This window comes from Salvelinus namaycush, chromosome 35 (genome assembly GCF_016432855.1).
Source record: "Salvelinus namaycush isolate Seneca chromosome 35, SaNama_1.0, whole genome shotgun sequence".
Classification (NCBI taxonomy): domain Eukaryota; kingdom Metazoa; phylum Chordata; class Actinopteri; order Salmoniformes; family Salmonidae; genus Salvelinus; species Salvelinus namaycush.
In genome coordinates, this window is record NC_052341.1 from 29,965,337 (window position 1) to 29,984,255 (window position 18,919).

An 18,919-nucleotide genomic window follows, 5' to 3' on the forward strand; every position below is an offset into this window, starting at 1 on the left:
ATAGGTTGTATTTACAATGGTGTTTGTTCTTCACTGGTTGCCCTTTTCTTGTGGCAAGAGGTCACAAATCTTGCTGCTGTGATTGCACACTGTGGTATTTTACCCAATAGATATGGGAGTTTATCAAAATTGGATTTGTTCTCGAATTCTTTGTGGGTCTGTGTAATCTGAGGGAAATATGTGTCTATAATATGGTCATACATTTTGCAGGATGTTAGGAAGTGCAGCTAATTTTCCACCTCATTTTGTGGGCAGTGTGCATATGGGGTTCTCTTGTCTTCTCTTGAGAGCCAGTTCTGCCTTCGGCGGCCTTTCTCAATAGCAGGGCTATGCTCAATGAGTCTGTACATAGACAAATATTTCCTTAATTTTGTGTCAGTCACGGTGGTCAGGTATTCTGCCACTGTGTACTCTCTGTTTATGGCCAATGAGAATTCTAGTTTGCACAGTTTTTTTGTAAATTCTTTCCAATGTATAAAGCAATTATCTTTTTGTTTTCTCATGATTTGGTTGGGTCTTATTGTGTTGCTGTCCTGGGGCTCTGTGGGGTCTGTTTGTGTTTCTGAACAGAACCCCAGGAGCAGCTTGCGTAGGGGGCTCTTCTCCAGGTTAATATTCTGTAGGTGATGGCTTTGTTATGGAAGGTTTCTCCCTCTCTCTCTCAATTCAAGGGCTTTATTGGCATGGGAAACATATTCCTCTATCTCTCTCTCCTTTCTCTCTCTCTCTCGCTCTCAGTGGGTGTGTTTATTATGGCGAGATGAGAAGTAGAATGCCTAAATGCCTCTAATTTGTCATGCATAATGTTGCATACACTACAAACAGAGAATACCCGCGGGAGGTAGGCTATACAACACTGCAGGGCGTTGCGCTCTTGAATGTCACCCAGTTCTCATCCGCAACCGGAAAACATCGCAAGGTTTCGACGACGTCGGTATGAAATAGCAGAAACTGTTTGTGTCACGGAAGCGCAAAGATTAGGCTACGTAGTACACATGTATTTTGCAGATCCAGGCCTGCCAGTGGAAGGAAACGCAGCGGATTCAGAGGTTGTCTTACTAACGAGAAGATATTATAAGATATTCAAACATTCTGCTGCATATTTAAACGGAAGACCAGAAACCGCGGTTTGACAGTTTTGGAATTACGAACGCGTTCTTTTGGAGTGAGGTGAGTTCCATATGAAACCTTTATAAGACATGTTATTGTTAGCAGTGGGGGAGGGGGAGGGTATTGTCACTGATGGGTCGCAAGGAACACAGAAATTACAATAAATAGCTGCAACCAGCTTGCTGGAACATATTGTCGAGTTTCGGCCTATAGGCCTATTGCAATTTTAAAGACGTGCACCGCCTTAAAAAATCTGGCTATTGGATACTTCTCAATGCGCGATGAATTTAAATGCACACGAGACTCTATAAAATACGCTACATTGTAACAAGACTGTAACTACCTGCTGTGTTACATTGTAACAACTACCTATCTTCGCAGCAGATACTGACAACATAAATGACTTGGTTACATTTGACATGCTACATTTCTCAAATATGAAACACATGCCCGCCATTCGGTAAAGAAATGGGCAATTGACAATTTGCCTACCACCAATTGAGTAGTATAAACGTGTGTTCGCAGGCTTACCTATTCTGCTAGTGCGTCAAGTCGATGTCTATTTAGCAAGTGAGAGGAATAGCAGCAGCTTGTGCAAAATTGTAACTCTTTTGATGGATGAAGTCGTCAGCATATCTGGATCGACTACATTTCATCCAATATACCTAAAACATTGCAGAATAATTAATCGACGGTGTTATGTTCAGGCAGCTGTCACATCGACATAATACCCGTCTATCTACAATAAGAACGCTATTAATATAATTACAGTGATGGTAAATATGGTTCAATCATATCTTCCTTTGACTTCCTATTCATTCGATTAACAACACTTGGCTAAAGATTACTGTCGCATTTCGTTTTGAAAGATGTCGGACACCTTCGTTGGCCATTCCAGCCTAAGGTGTGTCATAGAAGAATGACCTCCGTAACAGATGCAGCCAGAGGCATTTGACAAATTGCTTCTAATTCTGACGTTGCTCGTTCTTGCGGTCAGTGGTGATGGGCTACAGTGTCTTCATTAGCTGGAAAAGTAGGCTGGTGAAAACCACCGATCATTTAAGAAGTCATATTAATTTAGGTTAGATGTAGACACCAGCTGGGCATTAATGGCATGATCGAGAGACATGGATGATTATTTCCTTCACAGTTATTGCTGTGAATGAAATGGCCCCCATTTTTACTGAAATGTCCCAGACACCACGAACTTGTGATTTAGAGCGAGACCTTGAAACAGCAACAGACGATGTAGCCTTCACCTGTGGGTGGGCGATGTTGTCCGCGACGGCGACATGCTTCATGGCTACAATTCTCTGCCTCCCTCTAATCGCATATTCTCTCAGCTTCTCTCAGAGTCTCTGTGAGAGAAGCTCTCTCTCTCTCTACCACTCATCTATCCGAGTGCCACATCTAAAGACCAAATGTCGTTGTTACACCTTCTTCTGCTCCATGGCTCCTGCTTTTAGTAAACCTTGTTGCACACAGTATGTGTTAGTGTTTTTATCCTGTCTGTTAGCTTTTCACAAACGAACTATGATGCAAAATGCTCACATTTCCATTGATCATGTGAATCAAAATAGTGTCATTTATGTTGTTTTAATACAATGACACGCATATCATTCAATTCAGTCCCTCTGTATAGGGCATAGTCATTCAGTTGTTTGCACCGCCATTCATCCTGCTCCAGAGTGCACAATTGCACGGAGCGATTGCACGGAGTGATTTCACTTCCCTTTTGTGTCGGTAAAGCATTTTGTTCAAGCTCCTCCAAACCTTTTTTTTAGTCCCTCCATCTCATAGCACGGCTTCGGGCCGTTGACATGCCTTTCATCCGGGATGAACCCCCCCACACTGAATGCCCCTTCGTGTGAAGAGGAGGGGAAGGTGGCTGTGTAGGCGTATGGAGGTCAATTAATGGTCTGTCGACTGTGCAGCCATCAGCCAGTGGAAATGGGCCTACATTTGAGTAATGATTTTGTCTTCTAACTCCATATCAAATCCAGCGCTCCCTCCCTCTCTTTTTTTCTCTCTCTCTCTGCCTCACTCCTTCCTTCTATTTGCCTGAGCAAGGAGTCTTAAATAAACATTTCTGCAGGCTCAAATGGGCATCAGACAGTGGTGCTAGTCACTCTCGATGTGATAGCTGTGCGATTTCTATATTGGCTTGTGAGAAACGTTCCTAGCGCTGCCCCATATCTCAGCCAAGCAAGCAACTAAAGTGTTTGTTTTTAAGCTGCTATATTTGCTATAATGCTAGCAAAGAACTTCCACAAACCTCAGGAAGGGCCTTTTTAAAGCTGTAGAGAAATGATGTACAGTGCCTTCGAACAGTATTCAGACCCCTTGACTTTTCCCAAATTTTGTTAAGTTACAGCCTTATTCTAAAGTTGATTAAATGTTTTTTTTTCCCTCATCAATTTACACACATGAACCCATAATGATAAAGCAAAAAACAGTTTAAAAAAAATATTTTATGCCAATTTTTATTTTTTATTTTTTTTATTTTTGAATATTTAATTTAAATAAGTATTCAGACCCTTTACTCAGTACTTTGTTGAAGCACCTTTAGCAGCGATTACAGCATTGATTCTTCTTGGGAATGACACTACAAGCGTGGCACACCTGTATCTGGGGAGTTTCTCCCATTCTACTCTACAGATCCTCTCAAGCTCTGTCAGGTTGGATGGGGAGCGTTGCCACACAGCTATTTTCAGGTCTCTCCAGAGATGTTCAATCGGGTTCAAGTCCGCTCTGGCTGGGACACTCAAGGACATTCAGAGACTTTTCCCAAAGCCACTCCTGCGTTGTCTTGGCTGTGTGCTTAGTGTCATTATCCTGATGGATGGTGAACCTTCACCCCAGTCTGAGGACCTGAGCGCTCTGGAGGTAGGTTTTCATCATGTACTTTGCGCCGTTCATCTTTGCCTCGATCCTGACTAGTCTCCCAGTCCCTGCCGCTGAAAAACATCCCCACAGGATGATGCTGCCACCACCAATCATCACCATAGGGATGGTGCCAGGTTTCCTCCAGACGTGACGCTTGGCATTCAGGCCAAAGAGTTCAATCTTGGTTTAAATCAGAGAAGAGTATTGATTCTCATAGTCTGAGAGTCTTTAGGTGCCTTTTGGCAAACTCCAAGCGGGCTGTCATGTGCCTTTTACTGAGGAGTGGCTTCCGTCTGGCCACTCTACCATAAAAGCCTGATTGGTGGATTGCTGCAGAGATGGTTGTCCTTCTGGAAGGTTCTCCCATCTTCACAGAGGAACTCTGGAGCTCTGTCAGAGTGACCGTCGGGTTCTTGGTCAACTCCCTGACCAAGGCCCTTCTCCCCCGATTGCTCAGTTTGGCCAGCTCTAGGAAGAGTCTTTGTGGTTCCAAACTTCTTCCATTTAAGATTGATGGAGGCCATTGTGTCCTTGGGGACCTTCAATGCTGCAAAAATGTTTTGGTACCCTTTCCCAGATCTGTGCCTCGACATAATCCTGTCTGGGAGCTCTACGGACAATTCCTTCGACCTCATGGCTTAGTTTTTGCTCTGACATGCACTGTCAACTGTGGGACATTTATATAGTCAGGTGTGTGGCTTTCCAAATCATGTCCAATCAATTGAATTTACCACAGGTGGACTCCAATCAAGTTGGAGAAACATCTCAAGGATGATCAATGGAAACTGTCACGCCCTGACCTTAGAGAGCTGTTTTATTTCTCTATTTGGTTAGGTCAGGGTGTGATGTGGGGTGGGCATTCTATGTGTTGTATTTCTTTGTGTTTGGCCTGAGTGTGGTTCCCAATCAGAGGCAGCTGTCGATCGTTGTCTCTGATTGGGAATCATACTTAGGCAGCCTGTTTTGCCACCTTAGTTGTGGGTAGTTGTCTTTGTTAGTGGCCTGTATAGCCCTAGTAAGCTTCACATTCGTTTTTGTTGTTTCTTGTTTTGTTGGCAACATTTAAAAAAGAGAAATGTACGCTCACCACGCTGCACCTTGGTCCGGTCATTTCCCTGACGACGTTCGTGACAGAACTACCTACCACTACCAAAAGAAAAAAGCGGCGTTGCCGGGAGGAGCAGCGTTTTCTGGAGGAATGGACATGGGAGGAGATCTTGGAAGGCAAGGGACCCTGGGCAAAGGCTGGAGAGTATCGGCGTCCAAGGAAGGAGATAGAGGCGGCGAAAGCAGAGCGGCGACAGTACGAGGAGTTGGCACAGCGGAGCAGGCACGAGAGGCAGCCCCCCCAATTTTTTTTTGGGGGGGGGGGAACATGAGGAGATTGGCTGAGTCAGGTTGGAGACCTGAGCCAACTCCCCGTGCTTACCGTGGGGAGCGTGTGACTGGTCAGGCACCATGTTATGCAGTGATGCGCACGGTGTCTCCAGTGCGCACTCATAGCCCGGTGCGCTATATTCCAGCTCCCCGCATGGTGCCGGCTCAGCGCATCTGGCCTCCAGTGCGTCTCTACGGCCCAGGATATCCTGCGCCGGCTCTGCGCACTGTGTCTCCGGTGTGCCTGCACAGCCCAGTGCGTCCTGTGCTAGCGCCCCGCATTTGCCGGGCGAAAGTAACCATCCAGCCAGGACGGGTTGTGCCAGCTCTACGCTTGAGACCTCCAGTGCGCCTCCACGGCCCAGCGTATCCGGTTTCTGCTCCACGCACCAGGCTTCCAGTGCATCTCCCCAGTTCAGTGAGACCTGTTCTGATTCCACGTACCAGGCCCCCAGTAGGTCTCCCCAGCCTGGTGAGCCCTGTGGCAGCTCCACGCACCAGGCTTCCTGTACGCCTCCACAGTCCAGTACGTCCTGTGCCTCCTCTCCGCACTCGCCCTGAGGTGCGTGTCATCAGCCCGGTGCCACCGGTGCCGGTCCCACGCATCAAGCCTCCAGTGCACCTACACACACCAGAGCTTCCGGCAACAGTTCCCACTCCAGAGCTTCCGGCGACAGTTCCCAGTCCAGAGCTTCCGGCGACGTTTCACAGTTCGGAACCTCCAACGACGTTTCACAGTCCGGAACCTCCAACGACGGGCCACAGTCCGGAACCTCCAACGACGGGCCACAGTCCGGAACCTCCAACGACGGTCTACAGTCCGGAACCTCCAACGACGGTCTACAGTCCGGAACCTCCAACGACGGTCTACAGTCCGGAACCTCCAACGACGGTCTACAGTCCGGAGCCTCCAACGACGGTCCACAGTCCGGAGCCTCCAACGACGGTCCACAGTCCGGAGCCTCCAGCGACGGTCCCCAGTCCGGAGCCTCCAGCGACGGTCCCCAGTCCGGGGCCTGCAGCGAGGGTCCCCAGGCCGGGGCCTGCAACGAGGGTCCCTAGTACGGAGTTGGCGGCGAGGGTCCCCAGTCCGGGGCCTGCGGAGAAGGTCCCCAGTCCGGGGTCGGCGACGAGGGTCCCCGCACCAGAGGCGCCACCTTTAGTGGGGTGAGCCAGAGGTGGAGCGGGATCTGCGTCCAGCACCGGAGCCGCCACCGAAGTAGATGCCCACCCGGACCCTCCCCTATAGGTTCAGGTTTGCGGCCGGGAGTCCGCACCTTTGGGGGGGTACTGTCACGCCCTGACCTTAGAGAGCCGTTTTATTTCTCTATTTGGTTAGGTCAGGGTGTGATGTGGGGTGGGCATTCTATGTGTTGTATTTCTTTGTGTTTGGCCTGAGTGTGGTTCCCAATCAGAGGCAGCTGTCGATCGTTGTCTCTGATTGGGAATCATACTTAGGCAGCCTGTTTTGCCACCTTAGTTGTGGGTAGTTGTCTTTGTTAGTGGCCTGTATAGCCCTAGTAAGCTTCACGTTCGTTTTTGTTGTTTCTTGTTTTGTTGGCGACATTTAAAATAAAGAAAAATGTACGCTCACCACGCTGCACCTTGGTCCGGTCATTTCCCTGACGACGTTCGTGACAGAAACGGGATGCACCTGAGCTCAATTTTGAGTCTCATAGCAAAGGGTCTGAATAATTATGTAAATAAGGTATTTAAAAATTTTTTCTTCTAAAAACCTGTTTTGGCTTTGTCATTATGGGGTATTGTGTGTAGATTTTTATTTATTTATTTCACCTTTATTTAACCAGGTAGGCCAGTTGAGAACAAGTTCTCATTTACAACTGCGACCTGGCCAAGATAAAGCAAAGCAGTGCGACAAAAACAACAACACAGAGTTACATATAAACAAACGTACAGTCAATAACACAAAATAATAGAAAAATAGAAAAATCTAGGTACAGTGTGTGCAAATGTTGAGGAGTAGGGAGGTAGGCAATAAATAGGCCCTAGAGGTGAAATTAATTACAATTTAGCATTAATACTGGAGTGATAGATGTGCAAGTAGAGATACTGGGGTGCAAGAGGGTAAGTAATAATATGAGGATGAGGTGTGGCTGTGTACAGGTACAGTGATCGGTAAGCTGCCCAGACAGCTGATGCTTAAAGTTAGAGAGGGAGATATAAGACTCCAGCTTCAGTGATTTTTTTTGCAATTCGTTCCAGTCATTGGCAGCAGTAGAGAACTGGAAGGAAAGGCGGTGTTGGCTTTGGGGATGACCAGTGCAATATACCTGCTGGAGCGCGTGCTACGGATGGGTGTTGCTATTGTGACCAGTGAGCTGAGATGAGGCGGGGCTTTACCTAGCAAAGACTTATAGATGACCTGGAGCCAGTTGGTTTTGCGACGGATATGTAGTGAGGGCCATCCAACGAGAGCATACAGGTCGCAGTGGTGGGTAGTATATGGGGCTTTGGTGATAAAACGGATGGCACTGTGATAGACTACATCCAGTTTGCTGAGTAGAGTGTTGGGGGCTATTTTGTAAATGACATCGCCTAAGTCAAGGATCGGTAGGATATTCAGTTTTACGAGGGTATGTTTGGCGGCATGAGTGAGGGAGGCGTTGTTGCGAAATAGGAAGCCGATTCTAGATTTTATTTTGGATTGGAGATGCTTAATGTGAGTCTGGAAGGAGAGTTTACAGTCTAACCAGACACCTAGGTATTTGTAGTTGTCCACATATTCTAGGTCAGAACTGTCCAGTGTAGTGATGCTAGTCAGGTGGGAGGGTGCGGGCAGCAATCGGTTGAAGAGCATGCACTTAGTTTTACTAGCATTTCAAAGCAGTTGGAGGCCACGGAAGGAGTGTTGTATGGCGTTGAAGCTCGTTTGGAGGTTTGTTAACACAGTGTCCAAAGAAGGGCCAGATGTATACAAAATGGTATCGTCTGCATAGAGGTGGATCAGAGAATCACCAGCAGCTAGAGCGACATCATTGATATATATATATATACAGAGAAAAGAGTCGGCCCGAGAATTGAACCCTGTGGCACCCCCATGGAGACTGCCAGAGGTCCGGACAACAGGCCCTCCAATTTGACACGCTGAATTCTATCTGAGAAGTAGGTGGTGAACAAGGCGAGGCAGTCATTTGAGAAGCCAAGGCAATTGAGTCTGCCGATAAGAATGAGGTGATTGACAGAGTCGAAAGCCTTGACCAGGTCGATGAAGACGGCTGCACAGTATTGTCTTTTATCGATAGCGGTTCTGATATCGTTTAGGACCTTGAGCGTGGCTGTGATTGAGGTGTACATTTAAAAAAAAATACATTTTAGAATAAGGATGTAACATAACAAAATGTGGAAAAAGGGACAAGGTCTAAATACTTTCAGAATGCACTGTAAATTATCCAAATGTCATTGCTTTTTACACTCAATGCAGCCTGTCAATCAAATTCTCAATGCAGCCTATGTCAATCAATCAAAAAAAACTATGGCTTGGAATGTCCAGGTAATAAGCTGATGAAATGCTAGTACTTTTTAAAAATCTCCCTGCTGTCTTCTCCCTCTTTCTTAGGTCTTGAGACAGAAGTTCCACTTGGATGCCCAAAATACACACTTTGTCCAGATTTCATCATGAATCGGAATAAGCGTGAAAAGGAGTTTTACAGTTTAGACGTCGGTGATTCCACTTTTACGGTGTTGAAGCGCTACCAGAATTTAAGACCCATAGGCTCCGGAGCACAAGGGATTGTCTGGTGAGTAGACGGAGCTGTGAATTAGACAGGAAAAGACAGGCGTTGTAGCCCGGTACTCATTATCAAGTGGCTATGTTAGAACTGCGTGTGTTACGTTGGAAAATAACATTATCTAACATAACCATTTGATAGCTTTTTTAAAAATGGCATTGGAAGTCAATATGATATGTTATTAGCTGTTGCAGGTTGTTTGTATGCCATGGGTCCAGTATTAGACTTCGATACTTGTACCTTGTTATTTATCTAGGACATGGGAAAGTGTGAACAACTCACACGCCTCCTAGTTTAAAAAGAAAAGAAAAAAAGGATTAAAGACATTGATGTTTGGCCATGCTTGCCTTCTTCAGATTGCGTCATGCAGTATGGACAAACCTGTTATATTTTGTGTTTCCCAGCTCAGCATATGACCACAACCTTGAACGCAACGTTGCAATTAAAAAACTCAGCCGACCTTTCCAGAACCAGACCCATGCCAAAAGAGCTTACAGAGAACTGGTGCTCATGAAATGTGTCAACCATAAGAACGTAAGCTATTTTTCCCCTCTCTCTGAACCTGCGATAGCAAAAAGGGCGAGTGCAAGTGGGAAAGGGAGTTGTAAAAATGTGTCTCATTTTCACGACAGAGATCGTTCCAGAATGTTGCTATCCTCTTGTAGCTTTTACGCGAGCTCTTGGCCGTTTCCATTTTTCAAATGTTCAATTGCCTGTTTTCTGTAGCGTTATCCGTTTTTTTAGCAAAGAACCCTCCTGCTGTTTTTAGTGCACCCTTATGCAGCGTGTTGTCACCGCTGAATGCGGTGTCCCTCCATATGCTGCTCATAGAACCATGATGCACTGATGCGTTTTGTAACTCCACAGATTATTGGCTTGTTAAATGTATTCACGCCACAGAAGACACTGGAGGAGTTCCAAGATGTGTAAGTAACGTCGTCGCCCTTGGTTTTACATAATATATGCTCAGTGTTCCCTGGTAGGCTGTGGTGCTGAAATGGCAGGAAGTACATACAACAATTGTTTCGTGTATGGTGGTTGGGGTCGGGGTCCATCGTGGGATAACGGATGGGTTAGTATGTTGCAGTGCATGGGACGAAATGTGATTTCATTCTCACAGCGGAGGGAGGAACTGTGAGAATCTCTGTCTGCCTGATTGGAGCTAAAAATACAAAATGAACAAATCATAGCCTGAGGGTATACGGACGGTTTTGCTATGACGGAGGAGGCAGCCTGTGTGTGTGTGTGTGAGAGAGAGACGTAATCGGTGTGTATTCTTGCATGTGCTTGGGTGTATCTGTGTGTGTTTGCCTGTGTGTATGCATATGTTTGTGAGTGTGTACGTGTCATCTCACCCACCCTTCCTTCCCTCTCCTCTGTATCCGTCCCCAGTTATATTGTGATGGAGCTGATGGATGCTAACCTGTGCCAGGTGATCCAGATGGAGCTGGACCACGAGCGGCTGTCCTATCTGCTCTACCAGATGCTGTGTGGCATCAAGCACCTTCACGCCGCGGGCATCATACACAGGGTAGACACACAAACACGCACGCCTTGCCTAGCCTGACATTTCTAGAGAGTTATCCACCCATCCCATATCTCTAAACCACATCCCCTCCTTACCCCACCCTCAGGATCTGAAACCCAGCAACATTGTGGTAAAGTCGGACTGCACACTGAAGATCCTGGACTTCGGATTGGCCAGGACAGCGGCCACAGGCCTCCTGATGACCCCGTATGTGGTGACCCGCTACTACCGCGCCCCTGAAGTCATCTTGGGCATGGGTTACCAGGCCAACGGTGAGTGAGTGACCGGTCATCAGAGCTGTGCGTGCTGCGGAACGCTGCCTGTCGCATGCTCCGCCCACAATGTCCTAACACCCACCCACCCTCACAGCCACACCCCCCTCCCGTGTCAGTGTCACAGTCTGAGGTGACGGTGGCATGCCTGGCTATGCATTGTGGGTTCCTTTCCTCCGGTGTAGAGAGCCAGTGCACAGCAGATGTAGCGCTTGTGTTTTCTAAGAGGCCGCCCAGAGACGGTGCAGCTGGACTAGGTGTCAGTGGGAATCCAGTCACGTGTGGATCCACTGGTTCACTTTAGTGCGCATGCCTTTAACAATTAACATTTTATGCAAGAATGTCTTATGTGCAGATGTGATGGGGCTTGATATCGCCGAATCATTGGACTCGGGTTTGTTGTGCGATGAAATTCAGTGCTCAAATACGGGGGGAAAGGTTTATTTAACTTCTACTTCTACTGCCTGGAAATATGGGCATCCCTGTACTCTTGACCAAAAATGTCCCAAACTTTCCTGCTGACTTGTTGCTTTGCTTATTTTCTTCTCCTTCTTTCTATGCTACACATATCTAGTGGATATATGGGCTGTGGGCTGCATTATGGCAGAAATGGTTCGCCACAAAATCCTTTTTCCAGGAAGGGATTGTATCCTTGTGCTGCTTGCAGCAGCTCAGTTCAGCATTTGCACACAAAAAAAACGTCGCCGAGTTTCTTTTTGAAGCCGTGCTCGTTACAATGGATCGCAGCGATCATGTCAAAGAGCAACTGTCGAAATTCCATCTCTCTTCTGATATGCCTGACACCTCCTCGCCCACTTTTACCCCCCCCCACACCTTCACTCTATCCCCCAAGCACCCATCACTGTAGCTCGAAGCACCTCTGACTCACACATCAAGCACCTGAAATAGAATGGTTTGCTCCTTTAATTTGTACCAAGAAATTGCAATTGCAAAAGATACCCTCTTATCTCATATTATTGTTTGACGGTCTTCTTCAAAGATAAACAGCCGTATATGGTGGACTGGTAGAGCTTTTATCAATGATCTAAAATTGGCTTTTGTCTATTAAATTGATGGTAGTCCACTGAGAGTCTTGAGGGTGGTATGTAGGCAGTTCTCTGGCCCTCTTCCACTTTGGTTAATAATATGCCAGAGAGTGAACCAGCAAACCCATATCATGATGCACTGCTTAGTCGGACACTGACAGCGGTTTGACGTGAGAGTTTGCATGCGTTCATTTTCTTTGTTTGCACTCACACACATCACCTTGTCTGCATCGTTATTCGTTCCTTCTTTTGTTATTTTTCAGTTCTGCATGCTAATTTGATTGTCATTTCATTTTTCAGTTGATGTCTGGTCTATTGGCTGCATCATGGCAGAAATGGTCCGAGGTAGTGTGTTGTTCCCAGGCACAGATCGTATCCTTACCTGGACCCTCATCGTCCCTCCATTGTGTGTGTGAGTTTGTAGGTATGTGTGTGCAAATTTGTTTGTTATGTGTGTGAAAAAGTGTGTGTTGTGGTGCTGAGACCGTCCTACTACTGCATACAAATTCATTTCCGTTCGGTGTATGTGAATGGGTTTGTACCATAGAGAGATATCGAGGACTCTAGTGCTCAAAAGCCCGTTTCAGTATCGGCAGCGACATTGAGGACTTCCACCATTTTGAAGTAGTCAACTGTTTGGGACTTCCTATGGGTTAAGGAAGGATCACATAATTCCATCCAGGTCACCAGGGATCAGCCAATTAATTACACTTGTGAGGAAACGTTCTATAACTTCAGATGGAAATAAATCACCAACCTCGGCTTATACCGGTTCAAATAACTCACTCTAGGTGGCAGTATACATCCTTTCAGTTTGTTTTCCAAGTCATACAACTAGTAGAAGAAGAACATTCACTACTTCAAGATTGAGATGGCCTCAATGGTGCTGCCCGTACTCTCACAGACTCCATATTGGGACCGATACCATGATGCGATGTCTATGGTTTGTACCTGTCGGAGGCCGCTTCAACTGAAGGGAAAACTGTTCTGATCACTTCACCTCATTATACAGTTCCACACCGAGGCTTTCGGTTCTGTTTTCAGTGTTTTGTGTGTCTGTCTCATGGGAGAACAGACGATCAAACAGCTTTCCCTTGATTACTCAGTCACAGTTGCTCAACAAAGGCAACAGTGAATGAAATTAGCCTCCTCCATGTGTCCAGTGTCCATAATTCTCCACGACAACCGATTTCTTCATACTAACTACAAACCCAAAACTTTGTCAATTGTCCCCCTTGTGAAAAGCCTCTGAAAAGCCCTGTGTAGCGTTTTTCTTACATGTTGGAACGTCAGATATTGATCAGTGGAACAAGGTGATCGAGCAGTTGGGGACTCCCAGTCAGGAGTTCCTGATGAAGCTCAACCAGTCGGTAAGGACCTACGTGGAGAACAGACCCCGCTACGCCGGGTTCACCTTTGAGAAGCTCTTCCCCGACGTCCTCTTCCCAGCCGACTCGGAGCACAACAAACTGAAAGGTAAGCGGGGAGAGCACGCCCCCCTGTGAGACACCCAAAGCATGAAAACTGCAGTATTGTGTGTCATTGAGAGGTGCCTGTTGTGAGATGCAAAATGTCTCCTACATGTTTGTATGACTAAAATATTCTAAATCTATAGACAGTTATTTGCTGAATATAAGTACATTACGTGCCTAACACTTTCTCTGATATACACTAACTAATAGAGTCCGACTTACTTATGTGATCAATTGTTAATTCCACAGAAAGTAGTTAAGTTTGATGATGATGATGATGATTAATGCAGTCTTTTATGTAGTGGTTTGAAGCCTTACTCTGCTTTGATTCTGATCATGCTTGACTAAGGGACTATTCTGGTACACTACACTAATTTATCAGCACAATGAATGTCAGCCGAGTCGACTTTACCCATGCCATTAATTTCTCTATTTTTCTTAATTGCCTCGCAGCAAGTCAAGCCAGAGACCTATTATCAAAGATGCTGGTAATAGATGCATCCAAACGGATCTCTGTGAGCGAGGCTCTCCAGCACCCCTACATCAACGTGTGGTATGATCCAACTGAAGTGGAGGCGGTAAGCACTTACTTGCTCATTATGTGGGCGTGTAGGGGTGGCTCTTGTGTCGTCTACTCTTATGTTAGATAATAACATGACTCTTCAGGTCTACTTTGTGTGTGTCTTAATGTGTGTGCATGCTTCTAAAAAAACACATTTAGTTGTGGTTCACAGTAAGAGGGACCATGAAAGCCCCGTGAGTTTGCCTGCCTGCCAAAGGCTCAGGCCACATCAGATGGTAAACGTCTCTGACTGTTTATCAGGCCGTCGCTGAAAGCAGGTGCTCTGGATTTGACTTCCATTGACAGGCAGGTTGTCAGCGCAGAGATTGCACTTGGATGTGTCAACCTGTTTTTCCCTCAGTCACGAAATCTCCACCTCGGCTAACGCGCAGTGTGTGGGTGAAGAATGAGATGTTGCACTCCCCTCAGTCATTCACCAGTCCTCAAAACGGACATAAAACGGCCTTGAGACGTGTAGATTTGGCAGCAGTGCAGCAGCGCCTTGCACATATTTGAATGTGACTCAGCCAAGTGAAGAGAAGGTCATCAGTCCCCGTGTCACCCCACTTACAGTATGCTCTGTCCTGTTCCTGTTGCAGCCCCCACCGTTGATCACTGACAAGCAGCTGGATGAGAGGGAACACACAGTGGAGGAGTGGAAAGGTACAGTAGAGAGAGCGAAGCCATTTTGCTTACCCATGCTTTGACGTATACACTGAGCACTTTTAAATGTTTGCACTATGTTACATTACAATTGCACATTACTCTACTAAGAATCTACATCTCACGGTATACTTGCGGGACATTTAATATTCATATTTGAGTGTTATATGCAGGTTTTCCCCTTTGTGTGTGTCTGTTTGTCCTAACAAATCCCTGTCTAAAGTGTGTGGTGTGTCCTTTGCCTGCCTCCCTGTCTAATCTAAACCTGGTCTGATGATTTTTGACAGAGCCCTGTTTATTGACTCTATTCTCAAGTGTCAACTCCGTGTCACGTCATGCTTGCTGTGTTGCGGTCTGTCATGCTCTTCTTAGGTTTATGTCTCCTGTCTAAGGTTGCAAAATTCCCCAACTTTCCCAAAATTCCCAGATTTTCCAAAATCCCGGTTGTAGGATTCCCAGATGTCCTCCTTATTCCCTCCTGATTCCAGGAATCTTCCAATCCGGAATTCTGGGAAACCTGAGCGTTTTGGTGAAGTTATCGGAAGTTGCAACTGTACTCGCTCTCTTTACCAAATGTTGTGTTCCATCACAGATTTGATATACATGGAGGTCCAGGACTGGGAGGAGAGAACGAAGAATGGAGTGATCCGGGGACAGCCAGCGTCTTTAGGTTAGTTTAGAGCGTTGTCTCTATGGGGATTGAGCACTCCCGCTCTGATTATAGCTTATAACTATGGCCCAGCCTTTTTCCTGGTCAGGTCCCGTGGTCATGGAAAAACTGGTCCTAGTGCACTGTGGTAGGAACAAATTGAGACGGGCACTGTCTCTCTGCCCATAATCGGCTTCTGCTCCAGATCCGACTTGAAGGACCATGTTCATTTCTTTAAGAAACTTTCCTCTTTTTCTCTCTGCTGAAATGTCATAGCCTAACCAGAAGTCATTTGTGGTTCAAGTCTGACTTGATGCCCCTTCTATGTTTCTCCATACATGTAGCACAGGTGCAGCAGTGAGCAGCGGCTCCCAGCAGTACCCTTCTGTATCGTCCTCGTCCGTCAACGATGTGTCCACCGACCCCACCCTGGCTTCCGACACGGACAGCAGCCTGGAGACAGCCTCTAACACGGACCCACTGGGCTGCTGCAGATGACTATCACCCTGCCCTGGGCCCTGTCCCACCAGTCCCTCCGCTTGTCTTCAATGGTGTAGAGTTTAGGCCAGTTTCACCTTTTTTTAAATTATTTTTTAATCCTTTATAATTTTCCCCGAAAACTACTGCTACAGAGTTATTTGAGTTATTTTCTTTTTGAGTCCAGGCTGTAATTTATTGTGGCATATCAATATTTTTTTAACCTGAGAATGATTTCACTACGCTGTGGTTTCGACTGCTGGTGAGAATTTGAGAACATCTGTAAAAGCTTTATCAAAGCTTCTTTTTTTGTTTGTTTTTAGTTTCATCAACTTTTAGTTCAAGATACTGCTATTTCAATTGGCCATATTGATGTTGAATGAGTTTGTACAGATTTTATGGTAAATATATTTTTTTCAATTTGAGTTTGCAGTAAGCCATTTCAACTATCATTTAATTGATGTCTAATTTTAGTACTCCCCTTCAGAATAGTAATATTACTTTGCCTATTTCATATGGGATTTTGTGTTTTAATGCATATATCCATTGGATTGAATTTTGAGAAACTTTAGAACTGTTTTCCTCTTGTGAGTACTTCCTTGTAAAGAAATCCAAGTTGATGAAACAGCTTTCTTTTTGGTTCTCTTTGTTCTTTGTTAGTTTAGTCTTAAAATATCTCAAAATGCTGTTTGATTCCTGAACCATTTTTCCTTTTGGTAAGAGAAGAAATGTTGTTTCTTTTTTTCAGTAAAAAGTTTTCCGGAATTTTCTTTTCATATTTCATGGGTATTCCAGTATATGATCAAAAGGATGCAGATAGGTCCAGAAAGGAAACAACTCAGAAGATGTTGATCATTTTAATTTTGTCAGAGAGCTGTAGGCACTTCTTCCTCGGCTCTGGTCAGTTATTCTCCAGTGATTCTTTTCTCCAGGTGGCTTTTGCTTTGACAGTGGGGTTATGTTAAACACTAGGACAGAGAAATATGGCAGTGGCACTACTGTGCAGGTGTACGCTGAGAAGCTTTGTGAGAAATGGGATGTGACTAGTTGTGAGGAGGAGGAGTCCTATGAAGACTGCGCTTCGGTTCAGTCCGAACATGGACGTAGAGAGGGCTTGTGTATGTGGTGATGTTGATTGTCTTTGGAGGGATGGAGATTTTGCAGGCTGCAAGTGCAGAAACAAACTATATACAAAAAAAAAATCGGATCTAATTTTATTAACGTAATATAAATATACCTTAACGATTTTGTTTTTACGGTTGCCAACGTGCTGTATATTGAACATTTCTAATTGGGAAAATTATGAGTGTAATAAGCTGGATCTCAGAGAAGGTATTGGCTAAGCCCTTTGCAGAAGGTGTATGCATGTGTGTACTAAATCTATTTCGCACTAAGCTCAGTACAGTACTTCACAAAATAATTACTGAACCACCACGAAATCCAAGTTTATCAATGATTCTGAACTGTATGCAATAATAGTGTCCCTCCAGTGTATGTTTTGTTTATTATTTTGCTTTTAAAAGGGAAAAGTGCCTGTAGTTTGTCAATCGTTCATTCCTGAGGATCTAGGAAGAGGAGTAGTCGTCATGGTGTGCACACTGTAGGTTGTTAATGGTTTCTGATAAGGACTATAGTAGTTTCCACAAATAAGTCAATCACATTTTGAGGCCGTTATCAAAAAATGCATTGTATATTTTTCTACGGCATCGGTATGACCCTGAAGTTGGAGTCTACGTTCTGTCAAGCGGATGATGTATGCTTTAGAATATTTTAGCACATAATATACGTTTGAAATAGTTTAAAAAAGGGGCAGTTTTAGGTAGGTCTTTCATCAAAGTTAAATACTTTTAAAAAATATATAACAATCACTGGTAGGCATGTGTGGTTTGCGGCTTTACTTTGCATAATGAGAATGTGCTTGATGATTTTAGAAGGGACGATTTCTTTTGCCTAATTTCCTCGGTTTTATATTAAACCAAATGTATTTGCGCTGAATGGTAACTGTGGCAGTGTAGATGTTATGTGGTGGTGTTGAATAATTCCTGTCCTAAATAGAGTCATTTCAGAATGTAAAATGTAACCTAATGGATTATTTGGCAACATGACGTGTTGTGGAAGGGGAAGCAGAATAACAGCCAATGAGATCCATCCACTATTATAGAAGCTGTGTTATAACACAAGAACATAATTAATCAAGACAAGATATTTTGTTATTTTGATGTGGTCTTAATTTTGTTAGCCCGGCATTATTGGGGATATATTTTGGAATTTGTAGACTTTCTTTTGATTTTGTATCACATCGCTCTCTCGAAAAAAAGTATCATCATGATTTTAAGTAGGCTTTGATGAACTACCTCACTAAATTTCAATAAGTTCTTGGATACTTAGTTGCCCACATGATTAGCTATTGAAGACATGTGAATACAGATTCCGTTATTTATTTATTTGAAAGTGTACTATTGTCAATGTTAGGAAACTTCTAGTTTTGTACATTATGAATACTTCACCTAGAAGTAAAGATAATTGTTTATGTACATTTCCTTTAAAAAAAAATCTTTTTTTTTTTTTTTACAGTTCATGTGCAATACCTTCCGCAAAATGTGCTAGGACTAAACTAAGTGATGGGTCTAGCCCATATTAGTTTGTATGTTTCTGAAGGTAGAGAAATGTTTGGTACTGTCAATCCATGTTTTCCTTTTTTTATGAATTAGGATGATTCTCTATGACTTTAATCTAGTCATGATGTTACGTAATCGGTCCTATACCAGTCCAATCTGTGGCCAGAGGGAGCAGAGAGAGGGGAGTACATCATGCGTGGCCAATAGATTTTGATCGGTAAGGCCAAATAATGATAAATAAAAGATAAGTAATGCCTAAAAACAAAGTCATATGTATGGTGCTGGTTTGTTATGTTTGCTAGTGAAGCCAGCCATGCAAGTAGTTAAGAATTCTTGGCTCTGTGCGTCTGGGATCACAGCCAATGAACAGTGCACTATTAGAATAAATGCATTGGGATCTGATGATACCCCCCCCCCCAAAAAAAATAAAAATATGTACTGCAAATAAAAGAAACACAATTTGAGTCATGCATTTGTAGGTTGTTTTTGTACATGATCTTGAGATTTTGT

At 44.7% G+C, this 18,919-nt stretch overlaps 1 protein-coding gene across 3 annotated transcripts; it reads left to right on the forward strand.

Annotated features, from left to right (window-relative positions):
* Positions 1 to 964: 964 nt before the first annotated feature.
* On the forward strand, positions 965 to 18,873 carry LOC120030103 (mitogen-activated protein kinase 8-like). Of its 3 annotated transcripts, none has more exons than XM_038975445.1 (12): positions 967 to 1,170; positions 8,951 to 9,131; positions 9,527 to 9,656; positions 9,990 to 10,048; positions 10,515 to 10,653; positions 10,757 to 10,922; positions 12,269 to 12,340; positions 13,262 to 13,444; positions 13,894 to 14,018; positions 14,602 to 14,665; positions 15,258 to 15,335; positions 15,664 to 18,873. In XM_038975445.1, the coding sequence occupies exons 2-12, from the start codon at positions 9,010 to 9,012 to the stop codon at positions 15,810 to 15,812; spliced, it is 1,287 nt and encodes a 428-aa protein (XP_038831373.1). In that variant the 5' UTR covers positions 967 to 1,170; positions 8,951 to 9,009; the 3' UTR covers positions 15,813 to 18,873. The 3 variants fall into 3 exon arrangements, with proteins under 3 accessions (XP_038831375.1, XP_038831373.1, XP_038831374.1); XM_038975446.1 differs by having other exon boundaries at positions 969 to 1,170; positions 15,659 to 15,785; XM_038975447.1 differs by lacking the exons at positions 9,527 to 9,656; positions 9,990 to 10,048 and having other exon boundaries at positions 965 to 1,170.
* The last annotated feature ends 46 nt before the right edge of the window (positions 18,874 to 18,919 follow it).